The sequence below is a fragment of the Chaetodon trifascialis genome, chromosome 13 (genome assembly GCF_039877785.1).
Source record: "Chaetodon trifascialis isolate fChaTrf1 chromosome 13, fChaTrf1.hap1, whole genome shotgun sequence".
In the NCBI taxonomy this organism is placed as follows: domain Eukaryota; kingdom Metazoa; phylum Chordata; class Actinopteri; order Chaetodontiformes; family Chaetodontidae; genus Chaetodon; species Chaetodon trifascialis.
This window is the reverse complement of record NC_092068.1, coordinates 6,447,282-6,472,405: the sequence shown is the minus strand read 5'-3', so window position 1 is coordinate 6,472,405 and position 25,124 is coordinate 6,447,282. Positions and strand designations below refer to the sequence as shown.

The following is a 25,124-nucleotide window of genomic DNA, read 5'->3' as shown; positions in this document are numbered from 1 at the left end:
GGAAACAAAAATGAATTTTGTTACAAAAAGAAATGTACCACAAGGCAAGGATAGATTAATGAGACATTTCAGAGTGCTTGCTCAGTCTGTCAATAAATACTGTTGACTTTTTCTCTTTGGAGCCAGCACATAAAAGCAGCGCATTCATCAGGAAGACAGAAAATGTACCTGGGAGAATGTTCAGCAAAGCCTCTTCGTTTGTGTCTCCATACCTTTGGACCTATGAACAGTCACAGATTGCGGCTCCAGTTTCAGTTCTCTGAGGGAGGCACTGAGTCACCTTTCAGGAGTGAACTGCTTAAAATGAAAATTAAAACCAACTTCCTGTATGATGATCAGTAAAATGTTTTAACCTCAGTTAGTCAGTGATATCAAATGATACTTAACATGATGGAGGACGGAGCACCTGTGGTTCAGAGAGACAGTGTTACATCCAGTAGGCAGAGAAGTCACCATTCCACATACCAGAAATGAATCTGGCCCGCTGAGACAAATCTACAGGATCTAACGGATAAGAAAGAAGGGCTGCGCGGCGATGGAATCAGGCCTGGAATCAGCTGTAAATTAAATTTTCTAATTCAAATAAGGTAAAAAAAAAAATGCAGCTCACTACAGTGAATATTTCTCTGTGACATTTTTGTGCCGTCACAGCAGCGTGGGCGCCTTGCTGGGGCGTCCCAGCGCTGGCGGGGACTTGCTCCTCAGCTCTTTGCACTTCAAGCTGACGGGCTGGGCCACCATCAGAGCCGGGGCAGAGAGGTGGTGGGCGGCGGCCTTCTGCTGATGAGCGCTGTTGATGTAGCTGGAGATGAGGAGGGTGATCTCTCTGATCTGTTGATAGAACAAAACAAAAAGTCTCATTGTCTTGTCTCGGCTGATCAATCACTCGAGGATTTGCAATATATTTGTCAATCTAGAATATGTTAATGTCACGAACAACCTTGTCGTCACAAGCGGTTGCTCAAGAGAACAACAATACTGATACATTGAGACTGAACATACTGATAGACAGCATCAACAGCTTAAAATTCCTTCATTTCACAGACGGTCTGACTGGTCTTGATGTGCTCAACTCCACATATCAGACAGCAGTGTTCATGAAAAACCAGTCTGGTCGCTCACTCACCTTGGAGGGGTCCATAGCAAACAGATGTTTCTCTGTAGGTTTGTCTTTGCTTGCGTTGGTGCCGATGCTCTGCCCCACAACCAGCATGAAGTCCTGTTTGCAGCCTCCAAACGTCATCAGGTTCTTGTAGGCGTGGGACACCAGCGGTTTCTGAACACACAGATGCACAGACATTTGTGTGAGGACAATGAGTCTGTTCTGATGAGGAAGATAGAAAACAACGTGGCAACAAAATTCATGGGGAGCTTTTTAGAGCTACATGAAAATCACTTATGACTGTCCCCCATTATTCTCATTTACATCTTCATATGTCACGAGTGTTTTCACAATGTGAAGGCAAGTTTCTTCATGTCAGTCCAGCTGACACGACAAGTGATTACAGACCACGGATACCAAACAGAAATGTTTATTTCTCAATCAATTTGTGATTATTGCTCAACACCAAAACATGATGCATCAAATGAGTTTGTTTTATGCAGCCTGGGAAGCATGAATATGAAAACCGTCTCCATTCTCAGTATCATTAATAGGGAATCAATGCAAGAGAGTGAAGAAATCACATATGAAGAGTTGCAGGGAGGCACACAGAGAGACTTACGACAGAATTGTGTTCCAGAACACTGATACCATCTTCATGCACTGCCAGCCAAACACGCGCACCCTGATCTGGGGAGGGGGTGATGGACTGAAACCAGAGAGAACAAACAGGAAGTCCGATCAATTCATTTTCACAACCTACAGTGTGGTGGAGACAGGAAGTGAATGTACGGTAATGTTTTATCAAAAACACAACAGTGAACTAAACTCAAAACATTAATGATGCTGATTTCAAGACAATTTCCCAACATTTCATCACAAGTACAACAATCGCAGCAATTCCCTGCAGCCTGTACTGCACACCACCGTGCACGCTGTGTTTCATCAGTGACAAAAAACAAAAAATGCAAACCTTGTGTACAAGTGCAGGAACATCAGTTTTAGCTGATACTGTGCCAGTGAGGTGTTCATTTGTGGTTTTGTACTGAACTGCATTGGCTAGTATCTGTTAGCTCGTGTGAAGGTAAAATAACAGACACACCCACATTGCACAGATGTTTCCTTCCGCTCTTTTTCTCCTTTTCTGGATACCACGAGTTGATGTCAGCCTTTATTTGTTCAGCACCGTATCGTGTTTGTAATGTGAGAGCAAATAACAATACCTTGTAACATTTTTTATATCTAGGCTGATTACAAGATAACCTCAATTTACAAAAGATTAGAGTTGACTGACCTCTGCCTCGAATAACTTAGCGCCAAAGAAAGGCCACTTCCTGGCAACAGTTAGGTAGATCCTGACACACTCTGATGAACTTCGCCCCCTGAGGGAGGCCCAGCGGGCAGAGAGACGCTGCAGCAGTTGTCTGAGGAGGGAGGGGAAAATAAATCCATCAAAGTCATTTCATTACCGCGATCTATCATGACAACAGTGTTCGTTATGAAACTGGTTGTGCTGCTTAACTTGACAGATTCCTGTGTGGTTAATTGTTCAGTTTTCAGACTTCCTGTGTGCTAACTGAATTTATATGGAAATGACAAAACCACAGATCAGGGATCTGATCAGACTAGATGAGTATCGATGGTGTAAAAACAGATCAGAGTAATGAGGATGATGACAGGAAATTAAAGGGTTAACTGCCAGGGAGCAGCTTCCTGTAGTGGAAACCCACAGTTTATGACTGTGACAGCAGATTGTAACAAAATAACTGAGTGAGCACACAAGAGAGTGTCCAGCTCCAGCCAGCTAAACAAACAAACATGAGAGTAGGAGATGCACACGGACTGAATCGTAGCCATTTCTCAGTGTGTCCTGATACCTGAGCTGCTCCTCAGATGCGGTCCTGCGGTAATGCTTCGGGTAGAATCTGTCCAGAACCTGTTTCAGAGTTTGGTTAGACTTGGTCGCGGCTGATCCAGGAGCAGAGAAGGGCCGCTCAAAATCCCCAAACTCCACCTGAACACAGACAGTATTATATAAAGTTAGTTTTTAGGATGTCTACCAAACAACAACAGATGAAACATTTACCATTTTTTAAATGATAAAACATATATTTGAGGCGCAGATGAAATCAAAAACAACCAATGCAAGAGTTGTTTGTACTGCTTGAATCTTTCATTAAGGTCAGCACATACTGTACATGTTAAGCAAAAAATAAATAAAAAAAGTGTTGCAGGCCTGGGCCAGCAGGGCAGCCATCTCCAGAGCCAGCTCCTTGTTAACTGGGAAGTGTCCCGCTACAATGGCCTCATTTGTCTGGTAAGCCAGCAGCAACCTCTCCCTCTCTGACTCTCCCCTGACCTGGAGAGAGAAGTAGAGCCTGGAGACGGGAAGGCAAAGATGGAGAGAGCAAAAGGAGAAGGACAGAGTGAGGGAGACAAAATACACAGATGGATGGACGGAACATCATGAACTTCTTCAGTTTGTTTGTGTTGTGTTTCTGAAGAGTAGCACAAGCTGCTCTCCACGACAGCTGAGCAGAAAAGATTCACTATTGCACTGACATGTATTAGAATAACTGAATTAAAAATACGCTGCTGCTTTCCTGTGTGGAAAGTGGACCATTATCAAAAATCCTAGATATCTGAGCTCCTGACCTCCAGTTTTAACCTTTTTTTAAGCACAAATAATCCCCAAAGTTACTCACTCTCATACTTTCATGCTTCACTCATTCCGTCACAGTTTCCACCTTCATTCACTTTCACCTTCATTCCAAAAAAATGGGGAGTGTCCCCAAGCCAATGTAATAATATCCTTTATACAATCAAATCAAATCAGATCCCCTAAAGTTCCCGCTCCAAAATCCCATGGTACCCTGATCCTGAATCAACATGCACCTGGTGTTAGCCTGAATGTAGTCTCTTGTGATTTACCACCTCAGGGCCTGTTGGCACCTTCTCTACCTGTTCTTGTAGGTGAGGCGGACAGTCCTGGCGTTTTCAGACTTGCCCGTGTGCTGCTCCTTAGAAGCTTGCTCCCACTTGGAGATAATGTCACAAATCTGCAGATCGTACGACGAGAACAGATTTGTGTTATGTCCTGAGAAATCTAACACCCCCTATCCTCACAAAGTCGCGTGAATAAAAGCTGCACCTTGATGCTCCCCTGCAGGCAGTGTTCCAGCTCTCGTCCAGTTGGGTCATCAGTGTACAAGCTGAAACCAGAAAGCCCCATTTTCCTCATGCCGGTGTCCTGGTTGAGGCGACACTGGAACTCGTCCACTGTGGTCGAAGCATCAAAGCTCACCACCTGTGGAAATGATCGTGAGAGTAAGCTCCTTCTTGCCTCTGAAAAGCTATGACGTTTCGTTTGGCTAACTCCAAATGTAGCCAACGTTTTTGATATATTGACACGATCAACATTCACATCTTAAACATGCTGATAAACACACTTACATGCATGAGAATAAAGAATGTTTTCCTGTCATCTCATCATCTGAGAGCATGTCAGCAAGATTCAAACTGGATATCTTCCTGTGTGTTACTACCTGGTAGGTGTTATTGAGGAAGTGAACAGGCACGCTAAACGGCAGGGAGTGATGATAGGGATTCCTCAGCAGGATCGACAGGATCTCCATACGGGATGGCCTGGCCTGCCTCTCGCCCTTCTGCTGGGTTCGCTCCATAGAGCGCTGGCAGTAGATGGCATACTTACCCACCTCAGTCCTGAGGACAACAGGGACACCATGATACAGACATATACTGTAACTGGAATTCACTCAGAGCACCTTAAAACTTCCTCAACAGTCAAGTTCACTAAATGATCACGTTAAATCAAGTTAGTGAAGAAAGTGTGACGGATGCTGCAGTTTCATTCTGCTTGTGAGTCACAAGCACAGAGGCTGCAACAGAAGTTATTAAAACATGAGTTAGTAAACTGGCTGTAAAAGGCTGAACAGTGTATGCCAAGTCAACTTGGCTGAACCAGTCAGTGAATCAATTAGTTGATCGGCAGATTAATTAGCAACTGTTTCGATAATGAGTCATCTTTTAAGCAGAAACTCAAAACATTCTGTTCCAGCTTCTCATGTGAGGATCGTCTGCATAGTGCAAATGACAACAAATCTTAGACATGAACTGATTAATGAGAAAGTAATGGGCACACTCATGATGCTGGCATGCAAACACTTATCAACTGTTAGTTGTAGCCCTAAAATAAAATGTATGTATTTGTTGTCCTCTGTTCATTTCTACACTTTGGCTCTTCATGCTAATGTTGGGGCCCCTGATGTCTCCTCACCTGGAGTCCCCGTGTCTATTGAGGTGAACCTGGAGCAGCCAGAGGAACGGATGCTGAGGCAGAAACAGTCCCACACACAGGGCTAGAAACTGCCAGCCCTAAAGAGTGACAAAAACACACCATCACCGAGCAGAAGCATCAGAGCAGCAGCCCTGAAAAACTGCAGCATCTCCTTGTGGCAGACAGTTGTTAGCCACAGATGCAGCTTGTGTTGATGCGGTTAATCAACTCCACTGAGTTAATTCCTGTACGCCGCCTCAAAGAAGCAGCTGGATTGTGTTATGACACATTCTGTTGTCTCTAAATCCCACAGCTGGCTGAGATACAACCATACTTTAGAATCTGACGTCTGTTTTGAAGGTCACTGGAGGATCACAGGACTGCAGGGTGACAGTGGAGGGAGAGCGTCTGCCCCTCTTTTCAATGCTTTTTCTGAGGGGAACTTTTGAGGACTTGCTCTCTGGATATAATAGCTCTTTTGGTGAGCGTGCTTACATACGTGTGGCGAGCCTCTCCAGAGTACAGCCTTTTATTGTATGGTGTTGTATTTTCATTTCCTGATGAGTCCCTGTGCTTCTGATTTCAAATCAGTGTTTCCAGTAAACGACATGTGCTGCTGCTGCCACCGTGTGGTGAAAATGCACACCTGCAGGGGTCCTGGATGGCCGTGCGGCTGCCTCCTGCGGGTCTGTTTAATGAGCTGGCAGAAGAACTCATTCTGAAGCTCGGGGTGGGCCAGACACACCTGCAAGGCACTCTGGGCCAGTGACACGTGGTAGTCGATGGCCGGAGCATCGATGGCCACGTTGATGAAAAGCTGACAAGTCTGAGGAGAGAGGTGATAGAGTTGAAAAGACAGACGCAGCAGGAGAGAGGCTGTCGAGACATTTGATTCAAGCACTGTTTCACATTAAAGCTACACGGGGCTCAAAAGTCTGGACAAAGAGACTATTCTATGGAGAAAGACTGTGTAAACTGTCTCACTTTCTGATTTATCATAGGGTTATTTGTGAGTGCGTGTGCATGTGTACACCTTAAAGAGTTTGACGGCCTCTGTCTGCAGAGCTTGTGAAGGCAGGGTGGTGAGAGGGGATGACAGAGCTTCCTTACTGAAGCACAACACGGGATGTCTCCAGCTCTGAGAGTCTGAAACACAGAGACAGACTGCTGGTTACCGGCAAGAATAAGAACACAACGTACAAGTGTGCTCCACACGACTAAAAGAAATAAGACATACGACGAACAGAAGAGACTTGAAAGTGCATTTAAAATAACTATGAAGGAACACAAATGAAGTGAAGATCCTAAAATAATTACACAATGTTGGAAAAGACACTCATGCACCCTAAAATAAATATGGAAGCTGTTCTGTTTCCACCAGTACCTTTTCTCCACATCTTGTTTTGCATGTTAAATAAAAGAAGAATGAAGGAATTCACTACTTTGTATTTAAATCTATGAAATGTTTGTAATAGCTCCAGTGGGGAGTTGAAGGAAGAGAAAACATAATATGGGTTACTGATTCACTCAAGAACTTTGGTTCATCATGGTGTTGATGGTAAATTGTAAAAATCATAAATGTATTTCATGGTCATTTTTTATTGCACTTATGATCATTATCTGATGTAACAGGATGTATAAACTGACTGAAAAAAATGCAGTCAGCTATTATGAAAACACAATTAAAGACTCACTTGGATCTCCGTCCAGTTGGAAGAGTTTTCCCACCAGTTGTTCAAACTCAGTGCCCACTTTACCCACTGTGGTGCCCGCTGCCACAGACAGATGGTACAGCCACGAATCCTACAGAGGCACACACATGGAGAACAGTGACAGCAGACACAAACACAAGACCAACAGCCCACACCATCTCACAGTCTTATCAGAGCACCGTTAGGCCTTATGGTCTAATTTCAGTTTAAAATTAATAATCAGTAAAAATTCAGAGCATCTTATTTAGATCAACTAATAAAGATTAAGAAGAATTGCAACACTGAAAACTAAAACTTTGAGTGACGCTGACCTTCTCGTGGCGGGACTCGATCAGCAGGTAGGTCGGTCCTTGCTCCTGCGGGTGGATGGCGATGGTAAATGGTGCCACCTGTAAGCCCCGCCCACATGCCTTCAGGTCATCATCTGAGTCTCTCGACCTGTCTACCTCCTCCACCCGGGCCTCCCACAGCTTAATCTGACCCAGGGGGAACTGGGAACAGGCAGATGAATGGAAAATGCTTTGGTGCTGCACAACTGAAATGAAGCTGTGTTTCATTGAAACCTTACATCTTGTGAATGTTGAATCTCACCTTGTCCTCTTGGCTGCGGAAATAGTACAAGGTTTTGCCAATCAGAGCACACCAAACCCGCTTAGAGTAGCCGTGCTTCACCTGCCCAAGAGCAAAGTACAGTGACAATCTAACAGTGTGGAGGCAAATACACATGAGATGTAGAAATGTGGGTGAAAATGTTCATTTTTGTCAGGTTATGCATTTTCATTTCTTCTTTTCAGTCAGATTGGTAACTTGCAGGACCTTGATGAGCAGTCCCTTCATGCCGGGGCGAATGTCCGGCTGGGTGAAGAGAGGACTGGCAGCTTTCAGTCTGAGCACGCTCTGCAGCACTCTGAGCCACTCCTCCAGCAGGTTAGGAGAGTCAGCCTTCAGGTAGTACACACGCTTCCCTGTCACTATCTACACACAGCAACAACAAACACGTGTCTTTAGTTGTTCTGTATTTTAGATAAGACGGGTCAAGATTTGACTAGATAGAGTAGATCTATGTGTGTAATAGTGGGGAAAATCAAGGCTGAGTACCTGGAGAACTTGTTTTCCTTCTCCACGGGCGATGCTGCTGGTGGCGTTGACCTCAATCTGACCCTGAGGTTTCCTGATCACATCACTCTGTGGGAGAAGGATTTCGGTTTTACAGTGACTCACTGCAGAGGTACAGACCTGCATCTACAGAGCTGAATAAACACAAATGACCAACTCATGCAAACCACATTCAATAACAAGACACCAAAAATAAGATAAAGAGCAAAAATAGAATAAAGGTGCCTGTAACTGACAGAAACAGCTGTTTATAAATCATAACATAATGTGTGAGTGTCCCATGCTACATCTAAAGGTTTTTTTTTTAAGTTAAAAAGTGTTGTATAAAACCCACAGGTGATTTATAGTAGAGCAGCTCTCCGTCTTTCAGGACAAACCAGCGTCTCTTCCAAGTTTTCTTCCAGGTCTTCACCATTTTCAACAGGTAGCCCGACTTCTCCATTGGTTCCTACAGGATCCAACACTATTCAGTTTTATGTAGTACATTATACGGTGTGACAAGCAACTCACTAAAATATCAAGAAATGGACAATTAAGTGGATTTTATTTTCAATGGGTTATTCACAGATTTTGCAGACTCATCCTGTTGAGCTTAACTGGATCATCAGTCATACTAATTTCTATTACTTTATGTCTAAAATGCACTGATGTGAGAAAAACAATGCACAAGCAGGAATAAGAACATCAATAAAAGTAAATAAAATAAATAAATAAAAATAAAGAAGAAATCTCTATAAAAATTCATTGAAAGTGCATTGAAGGGACATACAGTATGTGCAGAGCTGATAGCTTTGAAAGATGGACATTCAGATCTGGTAGCACTACTTGCACTGTGCACTGACTATAACTTATGAAGATGTGACTCTTGACTTGCTCTAAAGACAACATGTCATCTTGTAATCTACACGAATGATTTTGCCGTGTTGCAGGTGAAGTGCTCTCCTTCAGAACACATCCAGTGATGCACATGCTGACTCACACTCTTGCCGTTGTCACTGGCTGCAGAGCAGGTCTTGGGGAGTTTCTGCTCTGGTTCAGAGCACTCTGTGTCGGTGGAGTAGGCATCAGGAGGGATGGCGTAGTCGCTCTCTGATGTCATGGAAGACATGGACACGGCTGGAGGAGAAGATATTGCACAGCTGACAACGCAAGCCAGAATCTCTCAGACATCTACAGGCTTTGTTCAGCCTCATTATGTTTGTATGAAGATATTCAGTAAAGGTACAAAAATTATTAGCTATACTTTTACATCAATACACTTTCAATATGCTTTAATTAAATGGACATTGCTTTAAAACAGAAGCCCAGATTGTGGAGAGACTTCAAGCTCCACATGAAGACGTCTGTGAATCCATGTTGGCTGCCACAGACACAGACATTTCTAAAGGAAACTTGCAGCGATTGTTTTTGTGTTGAACACTGCAGCAACACTCCTGTGGAATCCTTAAAAACCGCCCCGTACACGTGCTGCGTCGTACCTCTCTTCAGAGAGCGCGGGCTGCCTGGGCTGCTGTCCTTGCGGGAGCTGGAGGAGGTGTGAGAGCTGCAGAGGGAGCCGTCCTCCTCTCCCGAACTAGACGACTCCTCGGAGCTCGATGACTCGTCTGAGAACGGACTGCTGCTCAGCAGAGTGGCTTTCTGCAAGACCGAAGCAGAGCAGTGGTCGACACAGTGTAGCACAGAAGTTCACAGGTGAGCAAACACACAGCAAGAGTTCAAAATAAATGTAGCAGTGAAGTCCTGCCCTGTAAAGCTGCACTTACCCCCTTCAGAGTAGTGTAAACTGGAGTAGTCATGTTTTTATAGATGAGGGATGTATACATTACAAAGGCAGGATAGGAGGACTGGAGGGAGGGGTCTGCAGCACAGATCACAGATCAGTTAGTTAGTATTCAGGCTGAACGTCTCTGTGGCTGAGACTGAGATGGAAAGTGTCGGTAACAGACCTCCTTTGATCCCTTTCTTACCTTTGCTAGCAGGGTCTGTGCAGGACGTCTCAGACAGTCTGATTCCTGATTTAGCCACAGCATAGATACGACTCTCCTGTGGGGAAAACTTGCTCAACCATCAGTCCATATTTAAAACAACACTGAACATTCTACCACTAAGAAAATGGATTTTGATACCAAATGTACAAAGAAGGCTTGCTGTACTGTAATGTTGGAATCTGTATTCTGTATATGGCGTTTAATGTGCAGCTTAGGAGCAGATGGCACTGTGAGGACCAGAGTTACAAACAGAGGCTCATTCACCTGACATAACAGGCCAGAAATGTATTCATTTATTAAGGGAAACATGCTGCTAAGAATTCGATTCATGTGCTTTTCAGTGGAGAGTCTAAATATGTTTGATCAGTCCGTACGTTCACTGCTGTGATCTACAGCATGTAGCAAAACAAAAATTTACAGAGAAACAGTCAAAGTCCTCAATATTTAGAGCCTTTCTCATCCTGTTAAACATAAAATTGTACAAGAAACAAAATATTGACTTCACCATTGATCTTAGTTTGACTCATTATCTTACCCAGGAGGGCAGTCTGTGTAAAGGGGGTGTGGGGGGTTTGCTGCCAGGCGCTGAGCCGTCACAGTCTCGCCTGTCTGGGCTGATCTCTGTACCAGGTTCAGGTGGACCAGGTGAGGTCTGCAAGGATGGAAAGGTAGGAGTGGGGAGGACTTGAGGAGGTGTGTCCCTGCCTGTCTCCATGCCAACCTCCTGCTCCTGGTCGAGGTCAGTTTCCTGTGGCCGCAGGGGGCGCAGCATGCTCAGAGCGTTACGTGTTTGTCCGTATGCTGCCTCACTGCTGATCGGCGGCTGGCTCAGGTGTTTCTTGGCGAGAGCCACATTCATCAACCCGAATCCTGCTGGGGTCCGCAGCCGGGGCTGTTTGGGTGAGGCGGGGTTGTCTCTTAGGTCCTGGGGTGGGTTGGGTCTCTTTGGGGTGAGGGCTGGTGTGAGGATGGGGCTGGGGGTGTTAGGTTCGCTGGAAGAGGATGAGGAGTCAAGTCTCTGTGACTGGAAACGTTTGTTGAGCTCCTCGGAGGTGCAGTCCTCCAGCTTGGCCCTGTGTGCCTCCTCCTCCCCCTCCTTACACCCCCCCAGTGTCCCCTCTGATGACCCCAGAAGGCTGAAGCCACGCTGCTCTGCACGCTGCATGTCATCGTCAAAAAGAGAGCTGCTGTCGTCCGAAGCAGTCAGGTAGGTCTCACTGCCGGGGCGGCTGAACTCCAGACCACACACTCCACCTCCTCCTCCTCCCTCCCCCTCTGATGCCGCGCTGGAGAGCACGGAGGAGACGCCACGAGACGCTGGTCCACACGCATTCTCAGCCAGGGTTTCAGATGCACTGTCACCTTCCAGAGTCTGGTCAGGCCTCTGGACGTCAGCGTCTGTCCCAGAGGAGGCTGTGTGCTTACTGCTCTTCTCTGTCAAAGCACACATGAACATATATATCTCACAGGCGTTGATAACAATAGTAAAGTGGGAGACATAAAACCAACCAACCCTGACTTTTCATCTATCAACAAGTCAAAATTTTAGGTTTGTCCTTCTGACAAAATACCTGCAAAAGCAATGATTCCCATTAGCTTTCCCGGTAATTTGTGTTCACTTTGCAAACATTAGCATGCTAGCATGCTCATACTATGCTGAACATGGGAAACACTACACCTGATTAACACCAACATGTTAGCATTAGCGACTGTGTGCATGTTAGCATGCTGATGTTGGCAGTGCTTCACATCTGACTGATGTCTTCATACTTATCAGTATAAAGTTTCTTATTAAGTAAAGACGTGTTTCTGCCATAATCATCAAGGGAAATTATGACAGTATGATTTATGATTTCACAATCCTGTTATTCACCATCAGCACATTTTTTTCCACGCTCTGGTCCTCCAGTCAAATAAAAACAAAACTTTAGCTTTTTCAAACTTAGATGTGGTGAGTTGCAAAACAATAATGCTGTGAAAACTTTTGCCTAAGACACCATGAATATGACCTAATGGCTAAAAAAAGTCTTTGCATCACTTTCCATTTTCCACTATGAAACCATGCCTTCCTGTGTCCAGCTCTTTCCAACTGTCCTATTTCACCCAGAAGCACTCTGCCTCCCAGAATGTCTTTCCAGACCATTGCTGTGTACTTATGGAGACTTACCAGTCTTATCTCTGACTTCAGTCTCTTCCTGGCTGCTCAGGGTCCTCTGGGAGGGTGCTGGTCCAGTAAGGACCTGGGGGTTTTTCCCCCGCACCTGGAAACAGCCGAACGTCAGGCTGCTGAGACGCTGGGCCTCCCCTGGTCTGCACAGGACTCCTCGTCCACCACCACACTTCTTCTCAAAGGCTGCAAACACAAACGTTTTTGACAGTAGCACTTTTACTTTAGTGTCCTTGTGGAGATGTTATCAAGCTAATTTTGACATGAAAAAACATATCAGGGCATAAAGGGCTCTTACCCTGCACTTGTTTCTGTAGCTCCTCAATCTTAGCCTCCTGTTGCTTGTTGGTTTCTCTTAATGCTGCATTCTCCACCTCAAACTGAAGAATAAATACATTTCAACATGAAACTCCCTCTCAGACAACAGGAATTACCCGAGGGGATGAGACACCCGTCCATGTGAATCAGTTACCTCTGACAACTTCAGCATCACCCATTCCTTGATCTTAGCAGCTTTCTCCTCCACCGTCTTGGCATCCTGAAGTCGGATCTGTTTCTGGTGAAAGAATACAGCTTTACAGTAAACATCAGCCAGGTTTCATTCTGGTTGTAGCCATAGAAAATTTAGGGACACAAATAGCTGATCGAGAGATTTTGAAGACAGAACATGGAAGTGAAAAGGTTAAAACACAAGGAGGAGATAGTCAGTAGACAGAAACCCTTCATTATGAATAATAGTGGAAACTCAGGAACTCAGTCTGCTCTTCTTGCATCTTTGATGTTCTTATTCAAGGATTATGAGTAATCTTTCTATAGTGGACCGAGAGTTTGGTACTTTTCCAGTTGGCTTTGGCTCTCATGCTTTAGTGGGGATATAGTGCGGTTTTTATCAGGACAGAGAGATTGTCTCTATCGTCCACATTCCCAGGCCTGTTTTTCAGACTGGAGAGCAGACGTGACTGAATCTTTTAACTCCAAATCCGGATGAGTTTGTGCACTTTGTGCGGGTCTCTGTCTGTGAAGTCTACCTGAATGCCCCCTCTTTCTCTACATTCTCTTGCACCTTGAAAACATCCACTGGCACTTCATCTGTTGCTCTGATGAAATTCTTCACATGTACGTGTTCTACCTGCTCCTCCAGCTGCTGCTCCAGCTGGGCGATGACGTCCTCCTTCTCCTGCACCACGGCCTGCAGCTCCTGGCACCGTTGAAACAAACGCACCTCTGAGTCTCCGGACGGACTGTCTGGAGCTTTGAGCTTCTCCTCCATCCACTGCACCTGGAATCACACACACATACTGTACGTGTGTGCGTGTGTATGTGTATATACTGGGAACGCAGACACACTTTTGTTTTGATCTTTACCTGTTGGTGAGCGGTGAACGCCCGTTTCTCTGCATCTATCACCTGTGTCTCCAACTGCTGAATCTGGGAGAGAAGGAGCACACTGTTGAACTTCAATTTCTCACATTATCATAATTCAATTACACTTACAATAAACGTCGCATCTTATGCAAGCACAGACACACACTGCATACTACTGCCTTCACCTGCACCATCTGATCTAAAATCATTCCTTCATTTCCTCTCAGCTCTTCTGACCAGACTGTTTGTGCACACATGGAGGTGAAATATCAACTCAACCTCAGTCCCAAACACAACAGCACCAAATAAAGACAAAGAAAGTGCTGCTAGCTGGATCCGAGTGAGAACACCAGTCGAGATAAGGCTGCTACGCTGGAGAAGAGCAGATGCTTTGCAGCTGGTCTTGGGCATTTATGACTCAAAAGAATGTTTAGAATCACAGTTGGGATACTCAGAGTTCACAGATGGATCTTACACGCACATTTACGTGTTAGGCATTCAGCGACCATCACTTCCTTATACACACTCCTTCCATAAAAGGTGGCAGGTTTATGTTTAATTCAACAATCTAATGATATTTGATACTTCCTCATAATAGTGTCGTTTTTTTTTTTTTTTCCCCCAGATCTTGCATTTCTAAATGTCTTTGACAAAATGAACTTTTGTCAACAACTGTATCTTCATCTGATTTGTGGTCAGCTTTAGGGCTAGTTTTATAACTGCATATTGCTATCAATTCTGCTTTCACAGAAAATTATTGTGAGGAGAAATGAAATCAAGATATCATAACTGAAAATTCCCTCAAACAAATGGTTGACTGGGACGCTAGTTTGCAGTGGTGTTTCTAACGTTTAAGACCTCCTTGTCCTCAGTTTGTCACTCGTGCGTCTGCACACACTATAACATGTTGGAAAACATATTTCAATAGACATTCCTCTGTCTATGTTTAGCTTTGTTTGTGCCAGGAGGTCAGTGATCTAAAAACGAACAGTGCAATATAACAATCCAACAATCCTGAACTATAACATGCAACAACTATAACACTCACTATAAAATCCAGTGCAGGCTCCAAAGCCAAGACGATGCTGCCAGTTATTTTTGGCAATGGGTTCTTTTGTTTACAACACCTATACTTATGTCTTAAAATTGATGAGACAGTTTTATTTCTGCACAAGTGCCGCATATAGCACCTATAACCAGTTACATAACGATGATGAGGTGCCACATCTATAAAGGTACAACCAGCTCTTTGTATGTTAAGATCAGAGCAGAGTGTGAGGAACCTGGCAGGAGTGTGTTAAAACTGCTGCAACACCAAAGGTCACACAGCTTGGACACACACACGGATAGACGGACAGGCAGACAGATACCGACACATATGCCAGCGCACAGGGTGAAAATAGCCTGCGGGAATCAAGGAGAGAGATGACTTTATGAGCAACATTCCTCTGAAATGCCTCAGCTCAAAGCAGCGGAAGCAGCAGAGAGACCAGTGTCTTCTGAGGAAACTCTCAAACCTCAGCGGCTTCATGAAGGAAAATATGGAGGAATGTCAATGGAAATTCTCTACGTTTCACTCCATGTGCACAAACACACGTACAAATTAGACCAGAGGAGACTTCTAACAATCCCTGTGGGGAAGTTGGGTTCACCACTCACCAAATCGGATGTAGCTAAGAATAGGACAGAGTACTGAAGATAATGAAGGAGTTCATTTATTGGAGAGCAAATATATACACAGCCAACAAAGGCTCACCTCCTTCAGCGCCAGATTCACAGGTCAGTCCACGCAAGAAAATATAGTCCACCAGTCATACGCCTTTCTCACAGCTAAGATGCAGCAGTGGCTGCCTCCTCATCATCGATCAGAGTTCACCGAGTTAAATATGAGACTTTTAAGAGCCTTTTAATACCAATTAGAGTGGAATTTGATACTTGTTTCATGATCATAAGACGCGGACGCTGATATGGCCCAATGTTGTTTAGTATTATGTCACATTTTTTTCGGTCCCTCCCAGCAGTATTTAACAATAAGGACAAAATTGATGCATTGACCAGATAAAAATCACCAAGTTCTGTAGCAGTGACAATGTCTGCTAAAGGTCTGATGACACAGACTGAAACTAGCAAGTAGCACACATCAATGCTGCTTTTACAACATCTAACAATAGCATGCTATTGGATAAAAAACATTGTCATTTTTATTATTTTAACCAACATTAGTGGAGAGAGAATAACCTGCAAACAGCCTGCGTTATTCAGCTTTTTTGGTTCCATTCTTTTTTTTTTGCATTACTCCACCTGAGTTCTGAAATGTAACTCAGTTTTCCCAGTAATCTGACAGAGTGCAATGTTTTAGAAGTGGAAAATGACTTGCAGCCAACACACTCATGTCATTTGTAGTATGATGTTGCCAGCTGCTTGGTGTCCACTGTGGTTCTTTTACATGCACTTTAGAAATCAACAAATTAGCACTTGAATTAGTTAATGCATCTGCTGTTCAGTTTCATTACCAAACTGCGTGTAAACTACCGTGAAGAGCGACAACTGTGTTTAGCTGCAGTGTGGACGCTGGCGTGGCCGTGCTCCAGTTTTCCTCTGCTTCTGTTAACCACCACAGACCAGAAGAAGTGGACCCAGCTCAGTCCAAAAGCAGCCACACCCTGCCAGAGCGTCTCAGTGTTTCCACTGCACAGCGGTCTCTGGACCAGAGACTTGACATTTCAGTGTGATTTTGGAGAATCTGATTCAGTGGACAAGATCTGTTAAGATCCTGTCACTGTATGGGCTCACTTGGCTTGGAAATGACTGTTACACGTCTCTTGTGGGTGTTTTTATCTCAGTGGAACCAGAAAACGTCATTTTCACATCTGGTGTTGGCGATATTGTGACCAACTTTATCCTTTTGTGCCGATAAAAACTGCACCAAAGCGCCGAATATAAGAATAACACGACACACACAGCTCACTTTCGCTCACTCACAAAAGTTTTTGCAGATTGAATCAACTTTTTATGTTCTGATCAAAAACAGACATGAAAACAGTTAATATATCTCACACACACTCACACGCTCTATATAGATCCTCTGCAGCACCGCAAATGACAAACCGCATGTGCCTCTCAATAACAGATATAGCATCTGGCAGAGAAGAGCATGTTAATTACAGGGCATGTATACTGTAGGCTAGAGCTGGAGACGACACACACACCAGACATAACAACATATAAAAACCCATATGTGATGATGATGGTTTTCTCCTGTGTATCAGACCACATGGGTCAGTGTGTATGCTTTCCTCATCCTGTATGTTATATATAGGATGAACATGGCCTGGGTGAGTGTCATATCCTGTGCAGCTCGGGTGGGATGACCAATGAGAGGTTAAGGTTTACATGATGGTGATTCCAAGATTTACAACCTGCTCTCTGAAATGTACTCGCACACAGTATGAGCTATGCTGCTTCACTGCGTCTCAGCCTGAGACACACACACACACACACACACACACACACACACACACACACACACACACACACACACACACACACGCACATGACCTCCCCATTCTGCCTCGGCCTCCATAAGCTCTGAAAAACGCTCTATCACCTCTGCAGTCAATTCCCTGTTCAGATCCAAACTCCAGCTCAACTTCCATTCCTGGAATTCCACAACTGGCGCTCTGTGGCCAACCTCCCCCTGAACTCCATCCACCGCCCCCCCATCGCTCCATCCGCAGCCAGGCAGCCAGCTCACAAAGCCTCTCTCTGTAGACGCTACAACTCACGGTGACCTACAGGTTTGATACCAAATCCAGTCACTGTTAGGACTTGTTCTTTGGCAAATATGCTCACCGGCACTCACAAACTATAGTTAAAATGTGCTAGTTGTCAAATATGTTTAATAAAATGAAATCTGACAACAAATAGTGGAATAAACTCACCTCAGAAACAAACAGGACAGGCGTACAAGCACACAGCTGTACACACATGTAAACATAAACTTAAGTGTTGAGGGAAAGAAAAAGCCTGAATAACTCGAGGCTAGCTGTTGGTGACTGTATGTAACAGGTCTATCCAGATGATTAGTGTGTGTGTGTGTGTGTGAGAGAATCATAGGCTTAGATTCAATGTTTATCTGACATGCAGGTGTATTATTTTTGAACCTGTTGACTGTGACTGACGTTGATGTGTGATCTAAGACATGATTGGTTGATACAGCTGGTGAAGCCCACCTTCCACACAGGAGAAAGTTTTCTTTCCTTCCAAATGTGGAATCATCAGAACGGAAGACCAAACCCGAATAAGCAGCTCCACCCCTTGTGGTTTTGGTGTGTTTCTACTTTATGTAGAGTGTAGACATACAGTATGTGTGTGTGTGTGTGTGTGTGTGTGTGTGTGTGTGTATGTGTATTCTTTTGGGTGCAGTCTCCCTCTTAAAGGATAAAGTCCAGCAATATTCTGTATTTTACTTATTGTCACCAATATAGTACGTACAGTATTTTGTGTGCATCCAGAGCCTGACATGTCTTATTCCTCTGTGCCACAGAGCGCCATTGTTGTCCAAAAACTATTAAAAACACATCAATGAGCCACATTGTTGCCCTGGGTGACACATTCCTCGACTGCCATGGACACACACAATAGTTTATTTTGACTCTGTCCCATATACACCATCCTACTGCTGTAAATACTCTGCTTGGTGTTTGTATGAAAGGTGCTATCAAAGTAAAGCTGAGCTGAGTTGAAAGAATAAAAATGATCAGTGTGTCATGCTGGCGGGAGGAGGCGGACCGAAAATGTAACACATATGGCCTCTTTGTCTCCATCACAAGATGTGTAGCCTCCTGTTACAGCTGGAGGCCCCGCGGGCCAAAACTAACGTCCCTCCCTAATAGTTGTACCAACACACACATAACCGACACACACATATCGCGAGCTTTCACATCTGTGCAAATGTATGCTGGAAATAGTTTCTGAATGAATTGGACTTGACCTGCACACATCCACGTGCACACACTGGATAACTGGCTGCTTCAAAACACACACACACACACACACACACACACACACACACACACACACACACACACACACACACACACACACACACACACACACACACACACACACACACACACACTATTTACTAAACTGGGTATTTCCTCCCTCGGGTAGCTCAATCTTTACACAAGGCTTCTTTTTTTCTTTTTCTTTTTCTTCTCTCGCTCCGTCTCCTTCCACTCTCACAGGCTTTCTAGGACTTCAGCAGTCTGTCCACCTGGATTCATGTCCATTCACTCTCCCCTCACTCAATTATACAGATTTATTTACAATCAGAAGGTATTTCCAATAATTAACATTTACGGTTTGGTAATAGATTTAAATTAAGAGCTGATGATGTTAATATCCATATACAGTATCCACCATAACAAGTCATTTAGTTACGTTTGATGAAATCTCATTTGCCTGTTAAGTAGCACAGAATCTGTCAGTTTGGAAAGACCATTTATTTCATTCTAATGTGTCGAGATTTTAAATGAAATCATTTCTTGATCTGCTGGTGATTTCTCTGCTTTCATTTTAATTCTCAAAACTGGTGAATGCCCATATAAAACACAGTAAATTCTATACATATTTGACTGAATATTTTATCCTTTTTAGGGAAAATTACTCTGTTCTAGATGGATACTGTATATATGTGGTGAAGAAACATGACTCGTGGCTAGTACAGAAAGTTATTAGATGTAAGAAGGTAATTGTTTTCAAAATAACTGTTGATCAATCTTATATCATTGCATCTCATACAACTTTCTCAAATAATGCTGCTGGATCTGAGTCTTTAGCTATTCGCTCATACCAGACTGCACTCTACCTGCACCCCGTATGGGAATTCTGCAGTTGCATCAATGAACGGACACTAACCTTTCCGTTTTTTCAGCACCAGAGGCCTCAACAACAGCGTGAATCAACTCTCAAAATGACTTGTTCATCCTTTTCTTTGCTACCTCCACAGTGAGATATTAGGGGGATTTTGCGGTGACGTACATGCGCCCCCGCACAGCTTTAAAACAACAAGCTCAGGCTGAGGCGGTGGGAGCCACGGTAGAGAAAAAACAGCAGCAGGGGTCTGGATGTTAACGTGATGAGCTCATGGCATCGAGAGGTCAGTGAGCACCGGGCGATGGGTCATTCTAACAACAAACCTACGTGAGTGAAATAACTACATGTTAATTCTGACAGCTGCAGTGAAACAGAAGCATATCACAGTCCAAGAAAGCATAGCCTGATTATGCTTCCAGACTGCGCCTTGGTTATACATTCAGATCACTGATTCAAAAGCAGATTTGAAGTTCGCTTTGAGCACTGTATCTAGACGATCTGCCAACATCCAATTGATTCTGGCTTTTTGATAAAAATCTGATATTTGCCAATGAGCTTCATTCATCACTGATATGATGGATATAATGCAGCTCGTTCAGGTTTACTGTTTTTTGCAGTTTTTTGCATAATATCTGTGGTCAAATAGTATTCTTGTCAGTGCTGGTTTCTGAGGAAAAACCAATGTGTTGAACTCTGCTATTCTACAGCAGATTTACAACAAACGCACTAACCACACATTACTGAGCAGAACAGTTTGATATGGGCTGAGGGCTGTGAGGTGGTGACGGCAGCTGAGAGACGGGTTGAATTTTAAACTGACTCAAAACTACTAAACTAACACTGAGGAAACACAACTGGGGAGGAAAAAGTAAACTGGTAAAGTTGAGGTGAATTATAGAACATTATAGCCAGATGACGGCTTCTCGAAAGCACACTTGTGTTATTCTATTTGTGTGTTTTATAGTGCTGAGTGGAAGAATGCTTTAAACCTTCAACCTGTCAAATAGGCTGGAAAAGGCCAGAAATATGCAGCAAAGACTTTCACATGTGCTACGTGGGCTGCAAAAACCCACCAAAGCCAATCTTTCTTCTAAGTCTCTCTGGGAGTTTGTTTTGCTGTCCAGCTGAGCTTACTTTGACTCTGTAATTGACTGGAGCTGGGTCAATCCCATCATGCAGTGCGTGGCGGAGCCCTGTGGTCAGACTGCTGTTTACATTAGAGCTCTAATCAGCCTCCCTGGAGAGCGGCCTCAGATCTAGGCCACTGAACAGTTTGGGCCGGCCCAGTGGCGGCCAGCTGGGAGGGACGGCCTGCTCCGTACCCACCAGACACACCGCAGATCTCTGTTTGAGGGTGGATGTCGTCCTGTACTTATGAGGACCATAAGTTGACAACTTTTTTTTTATTTTGGCAAAGTTTCTGATGTCCAAATCTTCCCTGAGATCAGCTGTCCCTCGTCTGCTCGGTGTGGTGGCTCGTGATTGCAGCAGAGGGGACAATAGCTCTCCCAATGACAGTATGCTTTCTCCCGTTCTCGCTCCGTCCTCCAGCCTGTTTCCTGGAAATCAGCTGAGGTCTGCCACCATTAAGGAGGTACCAAAGCCTTAAATCGAGTGAGGAACCAAAGGTGTGTTCTGTGCTGACGTTCTCAGTGAAACAGCACTACAATAGGAATCAGTTCAATAATCGGTTATCTGTTCTGATGGGACAGTCGCTGGAACGGCCGACTGTCCTGGAGACAGCGTTACTGTAAAAGTAGCAGCTGAGTTAGAGCACAGGCTGCCAAACCGCAAGGTTGCTGGCTCGATTCCATCCAGCAACATTTGCTCCATTTCCTGTCTGCATCACTGTCCAATTAAGGTGAAAGTGCCAAAAAATAGAATAGAATATTTACATACATATATATATATATATACAGTATACACACACAGCAGGATTGTAATAATACTGTGGAGGTTAAGCCATGGAAACAGGAATAACAGCACCACACCAGTGGCCCCAGTGTTATTCCAGGTTTATTTAAATAATAAAAATGATCAGATGTGAATTTAATCTGCACCATCCATCATAAAAAACACTTTGACAACTGTGCCTGCCTTCTCTTTATCAGCCAAAACACCTTGACTTTTTTCTTCTTCTCTTACATTCTGTTTGGAGCACATCTTGGCTCATTCAGGAAAAATGAGGTCACCCATCCAAACATTTGTCCCATAAATCTGCACAGTTGTGGTTGTTATTAGTCCTGGAATATCAACCTGAAGCTGAGGAGGACAGACTTGCTCTACCCGCCTTTTACAAAGCAACCAAAATTGTATTCAGAGCATTTTTCATCAGTTTTCTCCCTCATGTCTGCTCTGATCTTCGTTGGCTGTGCTGTTATTTCTATCAGTCACATTCTGTTCTTCCAATAAGTAACATTTCCAGAATTAGCTTTTCTTGAGCCAACCTTGTCAGCCGTCAGTTCTCGAATCTTGATGATTTGCACTCTGAACTTCATGAGCAGCGCCTCCAGGACCATACACTTCTCCTTCCAGTCCTCCTGGCTCATGGCCTCCTCCCCCTCCGCCATACTGCCTGACCCTCTGGAAAATACACACAGACAAACACACAGCAGTGAGAGGCCGAGAGCATGTACATAATAATACAGAGATCCCGCTGTATGATTCCTGTGGGAAAATATTCTTTTCATTTCCCTCCTCAGCGGGGAGGTGAGGGATCAGAGTCAACTACAGGCAACTGTCCCTGAGGCTGGCTGGGATTCAGCGTCTTGCTCAAGGGCCCTTCAGCAGTGAATAATTGCTGACGTGGAGACTTAACTTGCAACAGCTGGATTCTGAAGGACAATGAAAAAACAACATTTCAATCATTTTTGTGCAGCTGTTCAGGTCTTCAGGTTTAACAGCACTGAAAGTCACATTGACTGATGCATAGCTGTGTCCATGCTACATTACAGCAGCAACTAAAGAAAACTTTATCATATTCATAAAGAAATGGAAAGTAGTCTTTCTTTTTGGACAGACATCCAACTATGACGCATACACTTGCAAACTAATATTGCATCTCTTTAACCCAATTACGCACAAACATACTTAGACACACACACAAAAAAAACACAGACAGAGGGTTTGTTGTTGTACAGATGTTTTGCCACCAGCCAGCACCTGAAATATTCCAGGGTCAAACCCAGTTGGACCAGAGTGGGCAGTGGGCGTACTTCGCTTAGCCAAACAGAAAAACACCACTGTTGCTCCAAAACACCTCGACAGTTAGCGATGGACTTGCATCATGTTTTCCAGAGCTATCAGACGAAAACAGGCAATAAAAACAGAGAGAGAGAGAGAGAGAGAGAGAGAGAGAGAGAGAGAGAGAGAGAGAGAGAAGAGATGAGAGAGACAGATGAGGATCGCTGATGGAGGACAGCAGCAGCAGCAGCAGCAGCAGGAGGAAGATAGAAAGCCTGGGTTTCTCTTCCAAGTAATAACCTCTCATTACCAGGCTGGCCTCCTCTCAAAGAGACTGCAAACATGTGTGGAGGAAGGCCATAAACTGGTTTCCACGGGCTTATTTCTGTTGCCTGTTTGCTGTGGTAAACACTGACGAAGGCAAGAAAAAAAAGAGAGCTCTCGTCCCACAAAACAAAACAACACAGATAAGTAAGGGCAGTGAATTCGACATGACATGTTGGATGTGGATAATGTCGACAAGTTCCTGTATAGAAGCAGGCCACCCATAAGAGCGCAGGCATTGTGGTAGCGTATATCCGTTCCTGTATTGCACACATCCATTTGAAAAAGACCATAATGATACAAAGGCAGTTTGTAAACCAACACTTTAAAACACCTGGCATCATCTTAAATGTGCTGTGACATTACATTGCTGTGAATCTAATTGTTAAGGGTAGAGTTTACACTGACAAGCCTAATTAAGTTTTATTGTGAGCTCTCTTTAAGACCACCCTCTCACGCCGGCTTCATAGTCTGGTTTATTGTTAAGGTTTTTGTTGAATGAGGCCGAATCACAACAATATTCTTATTATACAATTTATGCTCCCTTTATTATAGTTTATGGAGCGTATTTTAATTCATGGTTTGTGGGAACAGTACCTTTACGTTGTTAATTCACTCAAAATTCAAAGATCCAATGAGAATATTGGTCAGTTTTCAACAATTGACGACAAACACTTTTTCTGCACACTCATCTATTTCCTGTCATCGAGGCGACATTCCACAGTGATGATAAAAGGATGTGGTCGTCGGAGAACGTTAAAGGCTGTTTAACCCCTGAACCCTGACTCCAGCTTTCTTTTTGTCTCTTTCTCTCTGACTTCCTGTTGAGTAAAGTCAGAGTAAAGAGACAGCGGAGCAGAATCTGCTGTCTGAGTGCTTCCCTGTGTTTTGGTGTGGACCAGTGATGTAGTGAGCCATTTAAAGCCGTAAGATCTCTATTACTCACTGTTCAGGTATTTAAAATGATTGAGTTACAGTTCGTGGGGATAATCCACTTCTCACAGGAAAATAAACTAATGAACTAACCATCAAGGATTTTTCTCTTTCTTACCACTGAAGGAATTTACCCAAATCCTTTTAGTATTCATACAGACTTACAGAGAGCCACTCTGAAGCAAAAATGTGACTTTAAAAGGTCTGTGGTCCTTTAAATTGAACTTAGAGAGACTACAACACATCACTGTTCACTTGTGTTCATTTCCTGTGATGTCACAAGAATATTTTGACACTTCATTGAGGCTACAAAGGTCTATTTTTGCGCCTAAATTTTAGGGCCGTGGCTCTAAATACAAAGCTGAGTGTTGCACCAGCCAGCAAAAGGCACAAAGGGTACTTTCTATGCCTCAAAACAGTGAGTTTATGAGTAATGGCAAACAGTACAGGCGACTCTATTCACATTCACGATCGCCCTCAACTAAATCACACTGTTCGACCGAATAGCGGCCAACTGAGAGACTGGTAGTCAGCTAAGGTCTCACATGTGAATGAAAACATAGTTTGAACCACTCTCACTATATAAAGACCTTCAGCTGAAACTGTTTCAATTACACTGACAACACTCCGACTTTTCCTAGATAATTAAAAAAACCGCAATTTTCATCAAAGTTTCTCGACTTACCAATGAGGATATATGATGGATAGAGACTACAGGAGGGACTTCACGCCATGTCGACTCCAGCGACTATACATTTCATATTTTTCCTGTGAAGAAAATCCTAATTGATGAGGAAAAACGATGAATTTCTCTCTTTCCTAGTGGATTTCATTCCAGCTCTCAGGCAAAAGTTGGAGATGGGTTGGATTTAGAGGGTGTGGTTTCGCACAACACGGCCAATCACGTATTCGGTAGGAGTTTTTCTGCGTTGCATTACCCAGAGGTCTGCGTTTGATTGACGGAAAATGTACACCAATAAGAAGCCGGAGCGCTATTTCATGGCTAGACAACTATAAGGGCGGTCTGCAACAATTTGTCGGAAGTGACGTCTCTCAT

The 25,124-nt window shown here is 43.9% G+C and overlaps 1 protein-coding gene across 1 annotated transcript; it reads right to left on the bottom strand.

The window, feature by feature from the left end:
* Positions 1–344: 344 nt before the first annotated feature.
* On the bottom strand, positions 345–24,890 carry plekhh2 (pleckstrin homology domain containing, family H (with MyTH4 domain) member 2). Its single transcript, XM_070977545.1, has 30 exons — positions 24,753–24,890; positions 22,075–22,210; positions 13,748–13,810; positions 13,512–13,661; positions 12,855–12,938; positions 12,681–12,762; positions 12,383–12,568; positions 10,751–11,649; positions 10,195–10,270; positions 9,991–10,085; positions 9,706–9,865; positions 9,207–9,343; positions 8,562–8,675; positions 8,210–8,296; positions 7,928–8,086; positions 7,703–7,783; positions 7,423–7,602; positions 7,094–7,202; positions 6,433–6,545; positions 6,046–6,225; positions 5,400–5,497; positions 4,648–4,825; positions 4,254–4,409; positions 4,064–4,161; positions 3,339–3,480; positions 2,980–3,116; positions 2,397–2,526; positions 1,725–1,811; positions 1,127–1,276; positions 345–831 (listed from the first exon to the last, which is right to left on the bottom strand). Exons 2-30 carry the CDS (start codon positions 22,195–22,197, stop codon positions 646–648), a joined length of 4,440 nt encoding a protein of 1,479 aa, XP_070833646.1. The 5' UTR covers positions 22,198–22,210; positions 24,753–24,890; the 3' UTR covers positions 345–645.
* Positions 24,891–25,124: the final 234 nt, after the last annotated feature.